General features: G+C 47.3%; 1 protein-coding gene across 1 annotated transcript; it reads right to left on the bottom strand.

Annotated features, from left to right (window-relative positions):
* Positions 1–1,735: 1,735 nt before the first annotated feature.
* LOC138292963 (uncharacterized) lies at positions 1,736–7,914 on the bottom strand. Its single transcript, XM_069231861.1, has 2 exons — positions 6,183–7,914; positions 1,736–2,673 (listed from the first exon to the last, which is right to left on the bottom strand). The coding sequence occupies exons 1-2, from the start codon at positions 6,796–6,798 to the stop codon at positions 2,060–2,062; spliced, it is 1,230 nt and encodes a 409-aa protein (XP_069087962.1). The 5' UTR covers positions 6,799–7,914; the 3' UTR covers positions 1,736–2,059.
* Positions 7,915–18,049: the final 10,135 nt, after the last annotated feature.

An 18,049-nucleotide genomic window follows, 5' to 3' on the forward strand; every position in this document is an offset into this window, starting at 1 on the left:
GGGCCACATGAGAAAGTTACTAGTGGATGGTGAATATGTTGCTTGTACTCTAGTGATGAGTGCTTGCTTACGAGTCCAGCTTCTGAATAATACCCAGTGTGCTCTGCCATCACGTTCATTAATTCTATCTGCACATCGAGCTCGTTGATTGAAAATTCAATATTTCAATTGATTGTTGTAAAGAGGCTATCCAGTTTTCCCCACACTGTTTTGTGGGATACGGACACTTGCCCACTGGTGAGGGAGAGTATATTTCCACTGTAGAAGAAATCGTAAGAGGTGATGAAAGTTGGCGACCTTCTTTTATGCCTGATCCTTTTTCACCATTTCTGTGACCTGACACAGGATTAGCTGTTGAGGTCAGTTTGGGATACATTGATTGAATTGATTTTTCACATGGTGGGGTGACTGCACTCTAACCCTTCTTATCCAGGCTACTTCTCTGCCTTGGGGATTCTAGAGGGGTTTCCTGGTTATTCCTTTCAGGCGCGGTGGATGAGAAAGATGAGCCTGGTCCAAGGTTGATGCTCAGGGGCTGATGGTATTTTGTTTTTTGTTCCAGGGTTTGTAGGCAATCTGAATTGTTTGATATTGAAGGAGCCTGGTTCCAAGAAACATTTTTGGGGTTTCTTGAGCCCTTTTGTTGTTATGGTTCTTCATATTCATATCTTCTTCATTGTCTCCCTCCTTAGCTTAAACCTCCTAATTCTTAATGGGTGCTAACTTGACATCCTTGATTACCTCTGGTTTATTTGTTTTTGAGGAGACGAGCTGGCGTGTACCTGGGCCATTACTTGTGCTACTTTGCCGTAATGAACAGGTCCCAGTGAATGAAACTTTCCTGATTTGTCTGCCATGTCTCACTGTTGAGATTCTGGCTGCTTTATGCCAGTGGGTTCTATGAAAGTAGTTTCTTCCAGGAGGCCCCGATCATCCATGCTCTTGTCATTTTCTACTATTTGGGGATTAATTGGGCCAAGTAAGCCACATGCCTCTTCTAGCATGGAGCATATTGCGGCAATTGGGTCCTTTAAGAAGGAGAATTTCTGATGCGATTGATCTTCATAAAGTAGGAGAACACGATTTCCTTGTCGGGCACAGTCTGCAACAAGTCTTTCATCTTGCGTTGTATTTTGTTTTTTTCGCTAGGTGAGTCCGAGGCATTTGTCGGGCGTGCCTTACTGGCTGGTTGCTGCCATGACTTCCCCGATCTCATGCGTTCGCCGTCGGTGTCGCTGTAGATATCACTTGTTTCATACTGATCCGTTTTACTAATCTGGACTGCTGCTCCAGCTGATTTTTCCACCAAATGCGCTCTTTATGGGGTCATCCCGGTCCTCCTTTGGGCTGTATTCTCCTCTGTTTTGCGCCGACCTATTTGTGCAGACTTTATCTTTTTAGTGGGTCCTAGGCCGTCTGCTTTCTAATAAAAGAACTGCGTCACCACACCATAGCAGCCCTCCTCTGAGCTGTTAACAGTGATGGACGGGCACGAGCGCGCAGTAAAGACCTGTAAGCCGCCCCTACCTAATGGGCCCGCTGCGCCACCCCCTCGCAGTTCCGTAATGCTGTTTTTACTGCGATAGAGGAACACAAACATGCTGCATACCTTGGGTTAATGTTCTGAAAACACTAACTGGATACCAGCCTGTGGCAGCAGGTATTTGCTCTTAATGAGGATGTTTCTATCTCTTACCCCTCATCGGGACATACATACGTGACGCTCTTGTTGGTGTAAAAGGTCATTTTATTAGAACAGGATTTAAACACAAACAATACTTTAAAACTTTTAACTGCATATCTTTAAAGCAGACTTTAACTTTTACAAAACTCCCTTGCCTTCATTTTCTCCTCAAATGTCTCCCTTCAATTTTCCTGCTGTATATGCTCCCCTATTCCGCCCATGCCTTCCTTGCCTGTAGCCTACCCCTCCCTGCTCTGATGCTTCACCTCCTTGTTTTCCCCCTGGAAGGGTGGACAAGCCCGCACCTGGCTCTCCACCCTCCCCATCTCCTGCCAACCAGAGAAACCCGTGAGGCGTTTCGCTGCCCCACCCCCCCTATTTCCGGGTACACAAATTTGTACCCCATGCGCTTTCTAGCATCAGTCTCAACTCTGTGATATAATATACCATACCATACTGAGATAAATGGACCCCATTGTCTCGAAACAAAACTTGTTCTTGTTCTTTTATGTCTCCATGTCTCAAAACTTTAATCCCCTGGGCCCAGCAGAAGACTCTCATAGCTCTGTTCAATTTTTTCCGAGCCCGCTCTATGGCTCCATGATTGATCGCCCCTCTCCATTCCCTTCTCGGCACAAATTCCGTCCATATCAAGCATGTTCCATATAGTTTTTGTTTTAAAAGTTCCAAATCCCTCTGCATCAATTGAATCAAAGTGAGCCCCGATAGCTTCACCAGATCATTCTCCCCCAGATGTATCAATAACAAATCTGGGCATCCCCACTGAGGCAAGTTACTCGTGATAAATGGAAGCAGGCTCCCCCACCTCATACCGCTCTTGGCCCACCAATGCACTTCATGGCTTCTGCTGGGCAGTCCCAATGATCTGCCGTAAACCTGCTTCTCTGCGAATTTCGCTGCCCAGTGCACAAACGAATGGCCGACCAACCATGTCATCATCTTTCCCGTCTCTGGCCCGGCCACACAGCCTGTAAAGAAAAAACATTGTAACAAATGCCTGAAATATACAAACCCCCCTCCCCCCCTTTCTCTTCCTTCTATCCGCTCCGTGTTCTTCAAGGCCTAACATATCTCTCACAGCACCTAGACTTCCATCTCCCTATAGCCTTGATCTTTGCCCAATCCCATCCCAAATGTGCTGCCTCAGTTGCTGCGCCAATCCTAAATGAGTGTGTTCCATAGTCACCTGCGCGCCGCCCTATCCTTCCTAAGGCCATCCTCATAACTTGTAAAAGTTGATAACTCGTTAGCTTCTTCCCTGACGCATGTATAAAAACCCCTGTTTCACGTGCCCCTGGCCATCTCTCTTTGAAAATGACCCATTCCTCGACCGGGCAAGCTAACTCCACACCCCCTTTTCTCAACCATATCCACTTGCCTTTCCCCAGCTGGTCGGTTTTTGACCGTCTTAGCCATATCCCCAGCCTATCTCTATGCACGCATACCTCTTTCCTTCGTACCCCGATTTCTTTCCCCACCCCCAACAATTCTGATACTCTAAATGCTCCAAAAAACATCCACAACATACATAGCCTAAATAAACTCGCCTCGTAGTCATCCCTACAACAAACTGGTAGCACCTGTACCATCTCTACCAACATTTCGAACGTAATGGGTTCCCTTGCTGGCTTGTCACCGCTCGCTCTAACCCTGCTCCATCCTTTCAGCATTTTACCCAATAAATCATTGCGCGCTGGGTCATTACCGAAAAACAATTTGCCATAAAAAGACACGCCTGCCAATTTCCCCCCAATTGTGGCTGGAGATAAACCCTCCCCGATCAGAAACAGCACGAAACGTCTAGTCCTGGCTTCCAGCATTGGCAGGCTTTGTGCCCAAAAATTGCCCCAAAACTGTTCAAAAGATTGAAACTCCAACCATGCCATTCTGTAATTACGCTGCGTGGATACTGCTAATGACATCTCCACCAGCCCCGTGATCATCATGCCCCCCATTCCCAGATGTCTGCCGGGAACACAGTCTTGATCTGATCCGCTCCAGGTGCCAATTCGCGGAAACGCCGCCACTGTGAACGAGATAGTGAGTCTGCAATCTCGTTGTAAATCCCTGGTATGTGCGCAGCTTTAAAAATAACATTCAGAGATAGGCATAACAACATGAACTGGCGCAACAAGCGCAAAACTCTGAGGTCCCTTGCTCTCTGTCTATTGACTAGTTCTACCACTGCCATGTTGTCTATCTGAAAAATCACTGTCCTGTTAGCTAATTCTTGTCCCCACACTGCCAGCGCAACTAAAAGGGGAAAAAACTCCAAAAACGCAATGCTTCTTCCTTGATGCATCCAAGATGCCGGCCATGACTCCGCACACCACCTCCCGTCCCAATACAAACCAAAACCTGATGCACCTGCCGAGTCTGAAAATATTTGTACTTGCCATACCGTGTCTGACTCCCCAAAAGACATCGGCACTCCATTGAAATGTCTCAGAAAAATCTCCCATACTCTAATGTCTTCTCGTAATGTCAATGATACTCTTAACCTGTGGTGCGGAAGTACAGCACCTGACATGGAAAGTCCCAAACGCCTACAAAAAGTTCTACCTCCCCTAACTACTCTGCATGCAAAATTAAGGTAGCCTAATAGCTTCTGAGCCGTTCTCAAGTCCATTTTATGCAAGGTGCGTACCTCCGCTAGGCAAACCAGCATTTCTCCCACCTTTGCCGCTGGCAACCGTGCGACCAGGTTTTTCGTATCCAATTCAATGCCCAAAAAAGTCAAAATCGGCACAGGGCCCTCCGTTTTTTCTGGAGCCAAAGGCACACCTGCCTGTTGTGTCAGCCTCTGGAAAGTATCCAGAGCCCGCCCACACGCCCCAGATGCCGCTGGCCCCACGAATAGGAAATCATCTAGGTAATGTGTCACCCACCTATGTCCGCTCGCCCTCACAAAGACCCATTGTAAAAATGTGCTGAAAGTCTCGAAAAGAGCACATGATATCGAGCAGCCCATGGGCAGCACCCTGTCCACGTATATGTTGCCGTCCAGCTGCATGCCCAAAAGGTCGAAATCTGCTGGATGAATAGGGAGCAGTCTAAAAGCTGATTAAATGTCACATTTTGCCAATTCCGCCATCCTGCCACATTTTAGGACCAGCTTTATCGCATCATCAACTGACGCATAAATTACTTTAGAGTCCTCTTGGGCAATAAAATCATTGACAGACTTCCCTTCCGGCCAAGACAAATGATGAATCAACCGGAATTCCCCCTGTGCTTTTTTGGGTACCACTCCCAAGGGGGATATCATCAAGGTGTCACTTGGCCACCTGGAGAATGGGCCTGCTATTCTGCCTAACGATACTTCTTTCGCCAATTTGTCCTGTACTATCTGTGGGCGTTCTTTGGCTGACCGCAAATTGTCAGCCCATCTCCGTTGCCGAGGGCCCTGGTAACCTATTCTAAAACCTTCTCTAAAACCCCATTCGAGTAGACGCGCTTTTTCCATGCCTGGGTATCTATGTAACCATGGTAACAGGAATTCCAGTCTAACTGGTGTAGGCCCCTTTTTGCGCAGGAGTGCCATGTCCCCCTCTCCCTCTGGCGGCCCTCCACTGTTCAGCTGGGCTGGACAAGGAAAAACATTGGGTGACTGGTGGACGGCCCCCGCACTTGGAGCAGTCGTGCTTTAACCTGCATTGTGCCCTGGAACAAAAACCTTTGTTAAAGTTCCAACAAGCCCCTGCCGTTGTCCCTGTTGTCTTAGTGGTATTGCCCGCCCCTCGCTGGGCGGGGCGAGCTTGAAAGGGCTTGTAAGTCACTGGCAGGCCACTCGCGGTGTGAGTGGACGCCGCTGTCTGTGCCGATGCCATCCATTGCATCCACAATTCGGGGTCCACGTCACCCCATGGTTTTTCCGGATTGACACTCACCCGGGCCCTGAATTCCTCATCGTAACTGAGCCATGCAAAACCTCCGAAATGCATTTGGGCCTTCCTAATTATATCCATGTATTTAAAAAGTGCAATGGCCCTGTCCGGGTATTTCTCGCCGTATATACTGGCGAATATCAAAAAGGCCGATGTCCAGTTGTCCATTGTTATCGGTACCCGGGGCCTACGTGCTAATTCCCATTCTTCCTCTTTGGACACCTTCCTTTGCCTGTATGCCCTGTGTAACAGTTTAAACACATCTACATATTCGTGTTTCCATATTTTGTTTTTTGTTTTCTCTGCCACATGCGAGCCTAGTGGCATGGCTAAACCCATGTACGGCAATCTCTTTCTGTGCCCTCCCCCTTCCTTGTCGTCTCCTGTCTTTTCTCCTGTATCCGCCTTCCCTGTTGTGTCCGTCCCACTCGTGGCGGTGCCTTCTTTATCTTTGTTCTCTACAGTCTTCTGAATGTCGCTGTCACCTGCCTTCTCTACGACTGACCCTTCTCCCACCCCAATGGACCTTTTCGTGTTAGTCTCCCTTGTTGTCCCGCTCCCTTCACCCCACACTGACCACCAATTCTTACCTCCAGCAGTGTCTCCAAAACTCCTTGGTATTCTTTTTTGGCTTCTGCCACGCGGCGTAAATTGCCGAACACCAGTGGGGCCTTCCAGCGGAGCCGTAACCTGCAAAACAGAGCACGAAGAAGAGGTTGCGCCGCTCTTGTGCCCTCGCCCCCCACCCTTTTTCACAGCGCTCACCTCCCAATCGCGTATTTCACCGTCCTCCCATTCATCCCCTTCCTCCTCGTAATCCAATTCCAAATCATCTTCGCCTTCCCACTGGCCTTTGCTTTGACCCACATCTCTCACATTGGTTGAGGCACTCTCGTTTGCCTCCCTGCCCGCATAAAGCGTGTCCTCTTGACGTTGTCCTCGGTCCCTCGGTATGGAGAAGGCCGCCGTAGACCCCTCCAGCGCTTCGTGCCAACGCGTTTGGGCCGTCTTGCGCCCAGTCGGCGTGTACCTCCTCTTGCCAACCTCTGTCGTTAGCATTGCTGCCTTGCTGACCCTGTGACCGTCTGCGTCACCGGGCTTCCCCGCGCCGACTAACCCTTCGGCCGCTCTAGCCTCCTGGCCCTGTTCTCCTCTTACCTGCGGCACCCATACCCAGGTCCCTCTCTCTTGCCCTGGCTGCCGCATACCTGGTTGCCCGCTGGCCTCTCTAGTATTAGGAGTTGTCTCGCTGTTGGCACTCACCTCTTCCCTGTCTTTGCACAGCTGTGCCCACCTGGCCTCTGTCTCCAATACCGCCCTACGCTGTTCCCTGATTCTGGCTTCTAGGTCCCAGGTATCTGCCTGGTCCCAGTTCCCCTGTGTGTGCGAACTCTGGCTCACCACGGCCCTTGGTTCCTGTGGTGACTTAACTTTCCCCCCCCTAGCCTGGCGGGTGCCGTCTTGGCCCTCCCCGGCCCTCCCCTGTTTTTCCCGGCGTACTTGCCTCTTTTCTTGATTGGCGCCCCGGACCAACCTGTGTTGGGGGCCTCCCCTCTGTGGTATGACAAATCTAGGGGGGCGCAAACCCCGCTAGTCCCTGGTATGGGCTGCTCTGCCTCTCTGCCTTGCCTTTCAAACCCGGCCCCCCCTGCTGCCTGCCCGGGCCAGCGGGGTCCAAATCTGCCTGTGCGCTGTCTGTGCCCTTAGCCTGGGGAGCTTGTGTCCCCTCTCCAAACATCAGCGGGCTCTGCGCACCGTGAAGTGATTGTTCCGACGTGCCCTGTCCGGGGGGTATATGCCCTTCATCTTTTTCCCCTTCGGATTCCTGAGACTCACAGGCCGCAACTGCGGCCGCGACCCTGCCCGATGCCGCCCTGGTGGGGCATGCCATCCCGACCCAAGCCTGGTCTAAAACCCCTAGCCTGAGCAAATCTGCCCTGCCTGCTTCGCCGAGTATGCGCAGCGCAGCCCTCACTGCCTCTGCGTCGTGACCTGTGGCCATACCGCCCGCCGACCCGGCCCAACGCCGTCCTAATATGGTCCTGTTCTCCCTTCCCCGGGCTCTGGGAGGATGTATCTGATGACTTTTATAAATAACCCGGGGTGAGTATTTAACAGCTATTATTTTTATTTTTTTAAATATGTGTATATATATATATATTTTTTTTTTTTTTTTGAGCTGTCCTGCCCTCAATGCTACTCCCAGTGGCCCCTCGCTTGGGGGGGGGGGAAGGGGGCTGAATCTGCCTTTCCCAAGGCCTTACAAAAATATATGTATTTTTTTTTATTTATTATTTTATATTTTATTATGGGGCCCCACGCCGCCCTATTCGCTTTTTTCCCCTTCTGGGGGGCCCCCTCGGGGGTGTGGGGGCCGCTGGTGCCGCTGGGCCTGCCTCAGTCGGCCTTCCCAAAAATTAACGCGGCCTCCTAGAGTTGGCCTCGATCCAGGGGGCCGCCTCGTGCTGCCCTGCGCGCTCTCCGCGCGTTAAAATGAATTTGAAATTGCCCGAGGGGCCGGCTCCCTCCGCTGCAGCCCAAGGAGTGGCTTCCCCACCTCCCGGCTGGAAAAAGCCGAGAAACTTGCCCGCGGGGCCGCCCCCCCTTTCCTCCGGCGCTCACCTGTTCCTTCCCGGTCGCGCCTCGGTTCCCTGGCAACCGGGCAACACCCACGCTGCTTTGGGGCCTAGCTGGCGTAACTCTACCTAAATTAAACCTACCTAAATTACACCTCCTTCCCTCCTAGTCGGCACGCAAAAGGGCCGACCCCACCCTCCACCCCCCCTTATAAACCTAACTAGAGAACCCGCCCCCACTTACCTTCTGTCCAATCGGGCGCCTTGCGCGCCACTTCCCCCGTCCCGAATCAACCCGCGGAGAGACTAGACTGCGTCTCTCTCTCCGCGGGTCCCTTCATAAGGGCAAATTTATTGCAACATGTTACCACATATCACCTAACATACAACATCAAAACTCTGCTGGTATGTGCCACGCTCTAAATCTGCACTGAAGAAACGTGCACAATGAGCAAAGTAATCTCTTATCCACCCGCAAGCTCTTTGGCCCGGGGCACGATTATGAGGTGCTATACTGTAATACAATGTCGAAGCAATATTGGGGATACTTTTCTACAGTTACAACCCTACCATTGCTACCAAAGCGCAACCACTACACTCAACCACAGGATGACAACCTAAACTCACCAGTGCAACACAACTTCTGCAAATCTACAAGCACAGTAACGGCTCATTCACAAAGCTGTGATTAGATCAAAGCAAGCATAACATTCACAACAATTGGGTAAACTGTTACAGTTCTAGTGCACGTTTGCTTTGAAGCTTTCTGGTTCCAGCCTGCCACCTCTTTTGTCAGTGAGGCTACACTGGAGCTAGCATCTCTCTCGGAAGTGACGCCGCACTCACTACGACCCCGCCTTTTTCAGGGTATGGTGAAGTGGAGCAGTAATGACATTGTGGCGGCTGTTGCTGTTGGATTTGAAAATGATTTGGCAAAGTAAGATAGCAAATGTGAAAACGATTTTGTAAAGCGTTTTTTGCTATTTATTTTTCTCCTTTGCCACTAGCAGAAGTCTGATGTTTGTGGACCGGAGACATAATGAAATTTCCACATGCCATAAACAGGTTTGGGGCAAAAATGTGCAGAACCCCTATTACCGCATATTTAAGAGCTAATACATCATTACTGTGGCACTGTTAATGAAGCTGTTGGTGTCGAGGAACCGCAGCTTGTAATCACGTTCCTTTGCGATGGCAGTTCGCCCAATGAAGCTGAATAAAACATTATTTAATGTGACAGCTTTTGACAGCTTAACTGAGTTTCCCGTGGAGTGTCGGATATGAAACCTTGTTGGTTCCTATGTACTAAGGGCTCTACTTAGCCTGTTAACACTGTCCCATGACGAGTATACTCAGCGCTTAGCCAGTAAGAAACAGATCATCATAGTAAGGAGCGCAAGGGCGCACAGTTTTTTCTCAAGAGTCTGTCAGAAGGGTATTCCAGGGTCGCCGAACACCGAGGCTGTCTAGTATTTTTTCCGCCTCGTGCCTCTTTCTTCCACGATACCCTTCATATCTCTTTACCTCACAAAGAAAAGCCCAAGTTTTTGGGGCAATTTTAATAACATTTAAGGCAGATAAGTGTATTTCTCATGAAACTCCACAAAGGCTTGTCAGGGGTTTACGGTGTTCTCTAAAACATGGAAATGTGGCCACAAAATTGAGATTAAGGCTGTGGCTTTCAGGGTAGGGACAATGCTGATTTGCCCATGGTTGATCCCTGCCTGCGGTGGCCCTTTAAGGAAATGTCACTAAACTGAAATGCATCCCAGAGTTACTTCCAGTAGGTGAGGTTATTGAACGCTTGTCACCCCTCACTTTTTGTTCTTTCCAGCTTTTAAATCAGACCTTTTCTCCACACCCTGGACTACCGGGCAGTATCAGTGTGTGATTCTGTCCTTTCCCCAGTACTGTTATCGGCCTAGGGCTGCTAATGGTTGGCTAAGACTCCCTGGAACTGATTTCAGAGCCACTAGTGCCTCCTTCTGCCACATTGTGGCCCAATGCATGCATTGCTCCACTTTGTAATGCTTTGCACTACATTATGCATGTGCCAGGCATAATGTATGCAAAGGGGGCGTTCCCCCATTAGGGGAGCTGAAAAAATGGTGCAACCAAATCAAAAAGATTTCTTTGCGTCATTTATTTTGGCACTTTTAATGCCTACTCAGAGCAGGCGTTAAAAGGAGGCATGCTATTGTTTTCAATGGGCCTCAATGGGCTATGCAGGATTAGTGTAAAAAATGTTGACGCTAGACCTGCAAAGCTCCTAACTAGCGTAAAAAATGTTGATGCTTGTTCCCCTAACTACTGCCATTGTGCGCAGTATCTTAGAGGGAGGGAGCAGGAGGGACGCACATACACACTCACACTCACTCATTCACACATGGACATCCATTCACAGTACTCGTTACCAAACATTCAAACATACACCCACGCACCATTCATTTAAAAACACACACCTTCAGCTCAGCCTCTAAGGTCCCAGGAGGGTTGGGACAGCTGCCTTCCCCAGCCAATGAGGGAAGGCAGCAATTCCAACTTCATCAAAGAGTGGGATGGGGTCAGTGAGACTGCTCATCTCACTCCACTCTACGACAAGGTGTCACTGATTGACACTCCCTCTGGGCGCTTCCGGGCTTAAATCTGAAGCATCCAGGTCAGAGTCAATGGGTGATGCTTCCCTTCTCACCGAGGGGGAAGGCCTCGATGCACCGTTGCTAAGCTGAGGAGGTCACGCCCATAGGAGCTGTGACTTCTTCAGCCCAGCAAAGTTCAGCTCAGGCAGCCAGGAGCCTGTGCAAATCACGCATGTCTCGCTCCTGGCTGCCTGATCTGAAAATGAAGCCATCACAATCAATCAAATGAATGTCCACTGCTAGTTATTTTATTTTATTAAAAGAGACCTGTCTTTAAAACGAAAGTGGGACAAAAACAGTCCAGATACAGAAATGAAAAACCGACGTGCCAAGTGCTTACAGTTGCTGAAAAACTACTCCACAATCCAAAGTCCAGTGTGGTCTGTGGCATCAGTTTCATAAACTCTTTAGCTGGCCTGAATCGTAGGGTGGCTACATGCATTCAAGGCTCTCTTGGTTCCAGCCAAGCCTAAAACAAAGTTCTGGTAGAGTTCAGGGTAGCTCAACTGGTTTGGCTCCTCTTGATTTGTCAGTGAAAAGGGAGTAGAGCCTACGTACCTACTGAGAGTGACCAGGTTTGTAAGGGAACTGCGATTTTTTGACAACTGATGCAATCAAGGATATTACTAATTTATCGTTATGGATCCTCAGAACTTCTCTTGAGTTTCTCCTACTGGTTAGGGGTTACTAGGAAGACAGAAGGGGTAGTAACAAAAAATTAGCCAGTTGTAGTTCTTTTTTGGTAGGCCTCCCATTGGGCTTTGACAAATCCTTATCAGAAGGCACTGCACACGGTTCACATGTTTCAGTCCCTCATAGATCCAGGTATCTCATGAGGCCAGTTAATGTTAGGGCTATGGAGGACACTTCAAAGGCTACAATCTCGAAAACTGCCAGTTGGGGCCAAATATTCTTTTGTGTATAGATCCCTTCAGACCTCAGCTCCCCTCTTTCAAAATATTTTAAGGGTTATCATGGCAGGGGAGTTTTAGGATGCGAAATTGACAGGAAAACTTCTAGTTCAGGCTTCATTAACCTATGTTGGATCTCTCAGAAGTCATCACGGCAAAATTTTAGAGTGCTCAGGGCGCTCTGCACAGCCTCATTATACACCAAGTGGACTATGGTCCAAAGTCCAGTCGGACTCAGGCAGGGGGGCTGAGCACAGAATTGGTTGTTCCATTGGGATTAGCAAAACGTAGGTTCTATCATCAAACATGAGGGCAAGTTCGCCCAAGTCACTATCCATAATTGTTTGCTTACGTACTGCAGTTAGCCGTCATTTTCCTTTCTTAGTCACTATCTGAATCATCAGCTGGCGTATGTTCATCTCCAGAACATGGCTGAGACAGAGAGGACGGGTAATCTGGGTAGGTCACTGATGTGTCATTCAGGGGTGCATCTCGTCCTTCAGATGACTGTGTAGGAGGCAGGCTATTTCTCCCCAGCTTAATCACAGGTGTGAGAGATTGGCTCTTTGTCCTTTGAAAGCCCTAAAATCAGCAGCATGAGTTCCATAAGCCACGTTCAAGGTCAAATGCCAAGATAGGATGGAATATGTTACCTACACTGGCAGAATATTTTTGTAGCTTGTAGTGCTGTAAGTTCACATGGTCTACATATTCCTTCTGTTTAGTATTTGGATCGAACATTACAATATGTTTTTGTTCAAAAATGTATTCTCGAGTCACAAGGTACTCTGTGACTTCACCCTTAATTGGCAATACATATAGCCACCGACTCCATTGTTAGATTGTTTTTAGCACAGCAGAAGAGTGTATGTATCGAGTGTTAGTGTGAAACTGGTGGTCATGCAAATTGTATTTATTGGTGAAAACTGTTAATTTTAGAGATGTGCAGGCAGGTGCTGACTCTGGAGAGGAGGGCAGGCACATGTGAACCTAAAGCACTACAAGATATAAACATAAGCTTAAGGTGTAAGTGACATATTTAGTTTGTAACATGTGTGACTATATAGATAAACATGCTCTGCATAGACTATAGAACGGTGCTCACCAAAGTGTTGTCTAGTTAAAGGATGGTGGAGATATCTGAAACCAGGTTCTTAATACCGTTTGGCCAAATGTAGCCATGAAGATGCTTTTTAGATGCTATGCACATGTAACCTATGGGAATATTCCCAAATAAAGTCATGGCTGCACCTTTCTTCCTAGTAGAGTGTGGTTCAGGGTGAGTAGGGAGAACCCTTTTAGCTTTAAGGTATCATGTTTGGATACCCTTAACTAACCATTAGATACTTTGTGCCCATTGTGCGGTTTTGCGAAAGTGACTGAGTTGCTAGGTTTCATACAAAGATTTAGGGGCATATTTAAGAAAAGTGGTGCTGCACCCAGTGCAGTGCCACTTTCCGTGCGCCCCTTAGCACCCCCCTACAGCCACCATGTGTGCGCCATATTTAAAATACGGCGCACCGTGGCGCAGGGTAGGGAGCAATGGCGTCAACAGTTTTGACACTATTGATGTACTGTTCAGGGTTAGCAGCAACATTTTGGTGCTAGTCCTGAACAGTAGATAGGGGCCCACTGTAACCAATGTTGTGCCCTTTTAACGCCTGCTCTGAGCAGGTATTAAAAATGCCAGAAAAAATTACGCAAGGAAATCTCTTTGATTTCTTTGCGCCATTTTGTCTGCCCCCAAATGGGTGAACGCCCGCCCTTACATACATTATGCCTGGCACAGGCATAATGAGGCGCAAGGGGTTACAAAGTGGTGCAATGAATGGATTGCGTCACTTTGTAAATCTGGAGCAGCTTTTTTGCCCATCTAAAGCCATATTAGTGCAAAAAAAATGATGCTAATGTGTCGTTAGATGGCACCTAGGCCTTCTTAAATCTGCGCCTTAGTTCTTTCAATGTAGTACATTAGAGCCCTTTTGACGTCCAGTGTAAGTAGGGATCTTTCTGTTACTGAGTCTGGGTGATGGAAAAAAGACTGGTAGCTCAGTTATTTGGTTTAGGTGAAAGGGAGAGGTCACTTTTGGGATGAAATTTAGGGAGTGTTCGAAGTACAACCCTACCTGCATGAGCTTGAATAAAGGTTTCTTGTAATGTGAGAGTCTGTAGATCACTTATTCACCTGAGTGAGGTGATAGCTACAGGAAAGCTACTGAAATGTAATGGCTCTAACGGAGGACCCATGAGTCTTGTGAATACTGTATTAACGTTCTAAAGAAGGTCAGGTGGAACTGTTGGTGGTTGCCTTCCATGAATGCCTTAACCCCTTCGCTGCCAGGCCTTTTCCCCCTCAGGTGCCAAGCTTTTTTTTGGCTATTTGGGGCAGTTTGCGCTTAGGTGCTCATAAGTTTTTGTCCACATAAGCTATCCACACCAAATTTGCGTCCTTTTTTCCAACATCCTAGGAATTCCAGCGGTGCCCAAAGTTTGTGGGTTCCCCTGGAGGGGACCAAGAAATTAGCCAAAATACAGTAAAAATGTAGTTTTTTTTTTTGTTAAATGGGAAAAAAGGGCTGCAGAAGAAAGCTTGTGTTTTTGTTCCCTGAAAATGGCATCAACAAAGGGTTTGCAGTGCTAAAATCATCATCTTCTCAGCTTTCAGCAACAGGCAGACTTGAATCAGAAAACCACATTTTTCAATACAATTTTGGCATTTTACAGGGACATACCCCATTTTTACTTTTTTTTGTGCTTTTAGCCTCCTTCCAGTTAGTGACAGAAATGAGTGGGAAACCAATGCTGGATCCCAGACAGCTAAACATTTCTGAAAAGTAGACAAAATTCTGAATTCATCAAGGGGTCATTTGTGTAGATCCTACAAGGTTTTCCTACAGAAAATAACAGCAGAAATAAATAAAATATTGAAATTGAGGTGACAAAAACAGCCATTTCTCTCCACGTTTTACTCTGTAACCTTTTCCTGCGATGTAAAATTTTCAAAAGCAATATACCGTTACGTCTGCTGGACTCTTTTTGTTGTCGGGATATATATGGCTTGTAGATTCATCAAGAACCCTGGGTACCCAGAGCAAATAAATGAGCTGCACCTTGCAATTGGTTTTCAATGCATACTGGGTATACAGTAATTTATTCAGCACAATATAAGGTATTGAGAAGCAGTGGTTATTTGCACATCTCTGAATTCCGGGGTCCCCATACTAGCATGTGAATTACAGGGCATTTCTCAAACAGACACCTTTTTTACACACTGTCTTACATTTGGAAGGAAAAAATGTAGAGAAAGACAAGGGGCAATAACACTTGTTCTTCTATTCTGTGTTCCCCCAAATCCCCCGATACAAATGGTACCTCAATTGTGTGGGTAGGCCTAATGCTCGTGACAGGAAACACAACATGGACACATCACATTTTTACATTGAAATCAGACGTGTTTTTTGGAAAGTGCCTTGCTGTGTATTGTGGCCTCTAGCTCAGCCGGCACCTTGGGAATCCTACCAAACCTGTGCATTTTTAAAAAGTAGACACCTAGGGAAATCCAGGATGGGGTGACTTGTGGGGCTCCCACCAGGTTCTGTTACCCAGAATCCTTTGCAAACCTCAACATTTGGCAAAAAACACTTTTTTGTCACATTTTGGTGACAGAAAGTTCTGGAATCTTAAAAAAGCCACAAATTTCCTTTCACCCAGCATTCCCCCAAGTCTCCCGATAAAAATGGAACCTCACTTGTGTGGGTAGGCCTAGTGTCCGTGACAGGAAATGCCCCAAAACACAACGTGGACACATCACATTTTCCCAAAGAAGACTGACATGTTTTTTACAAAGTGCCTAGCTGTGGATTTTGGTCTCTAGCTCAGCCGGAAGCTAGGGAAACCAAGCAAACCTACATATTTTTAAAAACTAGATGAGTAGGGAAATTAAGAATGGGGTGACTTGTACGGCTCTCTCCAGGTTCTGTTACCCAGAATCCTTTGCAAACCTCAAAATTTGGCCCTAAAAAAAAACACTTTTTCCTCACATTTCGGTGATAGAAAGTTCTGGAATCTGAGAGGAGCCAAAATTTCCTTCCACCCAGTACACCTAAGTCTCCCAGTAAAATGGTACCTCACTTGTGTGGGTAGGCCTAGTGCCCGCGATAGCAAATGCCCCAAAACACAACATGGACACATCACATTTTCCCAAAGAAAACTGACATGTTTTTTTTGCAAAGTGCCTAGCTGTGGATTTTGGCCCCTAGCTCAGCCGGCACCTAGGGAAACCTAGCAAACCTATATGTTTTGGAAAACTAGTCGCCTAGGAAAATTCAGAATAGGGTGGCTTGTGAGGCTCTCGCCAGGTTCTGTTATCCAGAATCCTTTTCAAACTTCAAAATTTGGCAAAAAAAACACTTTTTCCTCACATTTGATAGAAAGCTCTGGAATCTGAGAGGACCCACAAATTTCCTTCCACCCAGCGTTCTCCCAAGTCTCCCAGTAAAAGTGGTACCAAAAACATGTAGAGATTGAGGGGATAGCACAGCGAGTTGATAAGCACAATTTTTTCTTTTATACATTTTTAGGCTGACTCTGCTTTGGGGACCCACACAAGTAAGGCATCATTTTACTTGGGAGGCAGAGGGGAACACTGGGTGGTAGGAAATTTGTGGTGGTGCAGTGATCCTACAAAGAAACATGTGTGAAATATGCTTTTCTAAGCAAATTTTGAGGTTTGAAGTGGATTCTGGGTAAGAAAATGTTGGGGGAATCCATGCAAGCCACACCTCCCTGGATTCCTCCGGGTGTCTAAGTTTCAAAAATGTCTGGGCTTGGTAGGTTTCCCTGATGAAGGCTGCACCCGGGACCAAAAACTCATGTACCTCCCACCCCCCTGGAAACACAGGCAGTTTTGTCATAGATCATTTTGATTTGTCCACGTCCTTCTGAGATGTGGTATGCTTCATCATCGGGGTCCCACCCGAGACACCTAACATGTCACTGGGGTGCTGCAACGCCTGATTACAGCAGAGCAGGTTTTTCCATTTTTACAACACACACTGATTGGATTTGGCACGAGGGTGAGTGATGGTTCGGTAGATACAATTTTATGAACAAGAAATTTCACAAAAATTAAATGCACTGTTAATAACTGAAAGGCCAAAAAAACTGAACCAATGACTCACAGCTCGTGAGCTCTAAAGCCGCGACAAGGCACCAACCCCCTTACAGTCCATTCACACACCTTTCACACATGACATGGACAAGACCATTCACGCTGCCAGTCACGGGCCCAGCTCATTACGACACTCACATCAACAGACAGTGCCATTCAAGGGCCCATCACTTTTATGCACCCACATAACTGACACAGCATTCACACCTGTTGATTAGAGTGTGAAACTGAACATATGAAAATATAAAACAAGAAGGTAACACTCAGTGTTGTTACCAATAATCTTTTTTGAGCCACCCACACACAGCCCAGGCTTTTAAGGACAATCAGGGCAGTACATCCTAGTCTCCTTCCAGATACCTCTTGAAGCACAGACTCTACATCTCTTAGCAGGAAAGTCTGTTTTGGCCCCGGGAGGAATGTGCTCAGCAAATTGGCGATCTTTCAATCTTGCCACATCCTCCACCACTGCTTCTCTAGGAACTCTTGCCTGTTCCAGCACAACAAGGCTTGCTATGACAGACTCCTGAAATTTCACAAATTTCATCCCTGACTCTTGAGAACTATTCTGGAACATATCAAAAGCATTAAAGGCTGCCAAGTGGAACAGATGAACCTCTAATTTCTTATACCAAACACAAGCCTTACGAGCAGCAGTGTAAGGTTCCAACCTCTGATCTACTCTTTCAACACCACCCATGTGTTTATTGTAGTCTAAAATGCACACAGGTATGTGCACTTCAGCAACCTGACCCCAAACAGCCACAGGTGAAGTACTCTCATCATGGATGGTAGTTAGCATGTAGACATCCCTCCTATCGGCAAGTTTCAGAGATAGCAGCTCATCATTCTGCAAGGCACTGCACTGTCCCTTCTCAAGTTTTTTACAGACAAGCTCTCTTGGATAGCCTTTCTGGTTAGATGGGATTGTGCCACAAGCAACGGTGTCCACTCTGAACAATTCCTTGAACAACTGCACTCCAGTGTAGAAATTATCTACATACAAATGGTGGCCTTTGTTAAACAGTTGTCTACCAAGTTCCCATACAACTTCATTAACTCCAAAAGTGGGCGGACAACCAGGGGGGTCAATACAGGAATCCCTACCAGTGTAAACCCGGACATTATAAACATATCCCGTACTACTTTCAGACAGCAAGT

Source organism: Pleurodeles waltl, chromosome 4_2, assembly GCF_031143425.1.
Source record: "Pleurodeles waltl isolate 20211129_DDA chromosome 4_2, aPleWal1.hap1.20221129, whole genome shotgun sequence".
NCBI lineage: Eukaryota > Metazoa > Chordata > Amphibia > Caudata > Salamandridae > Pleurodeles > Pleurodeles waltl.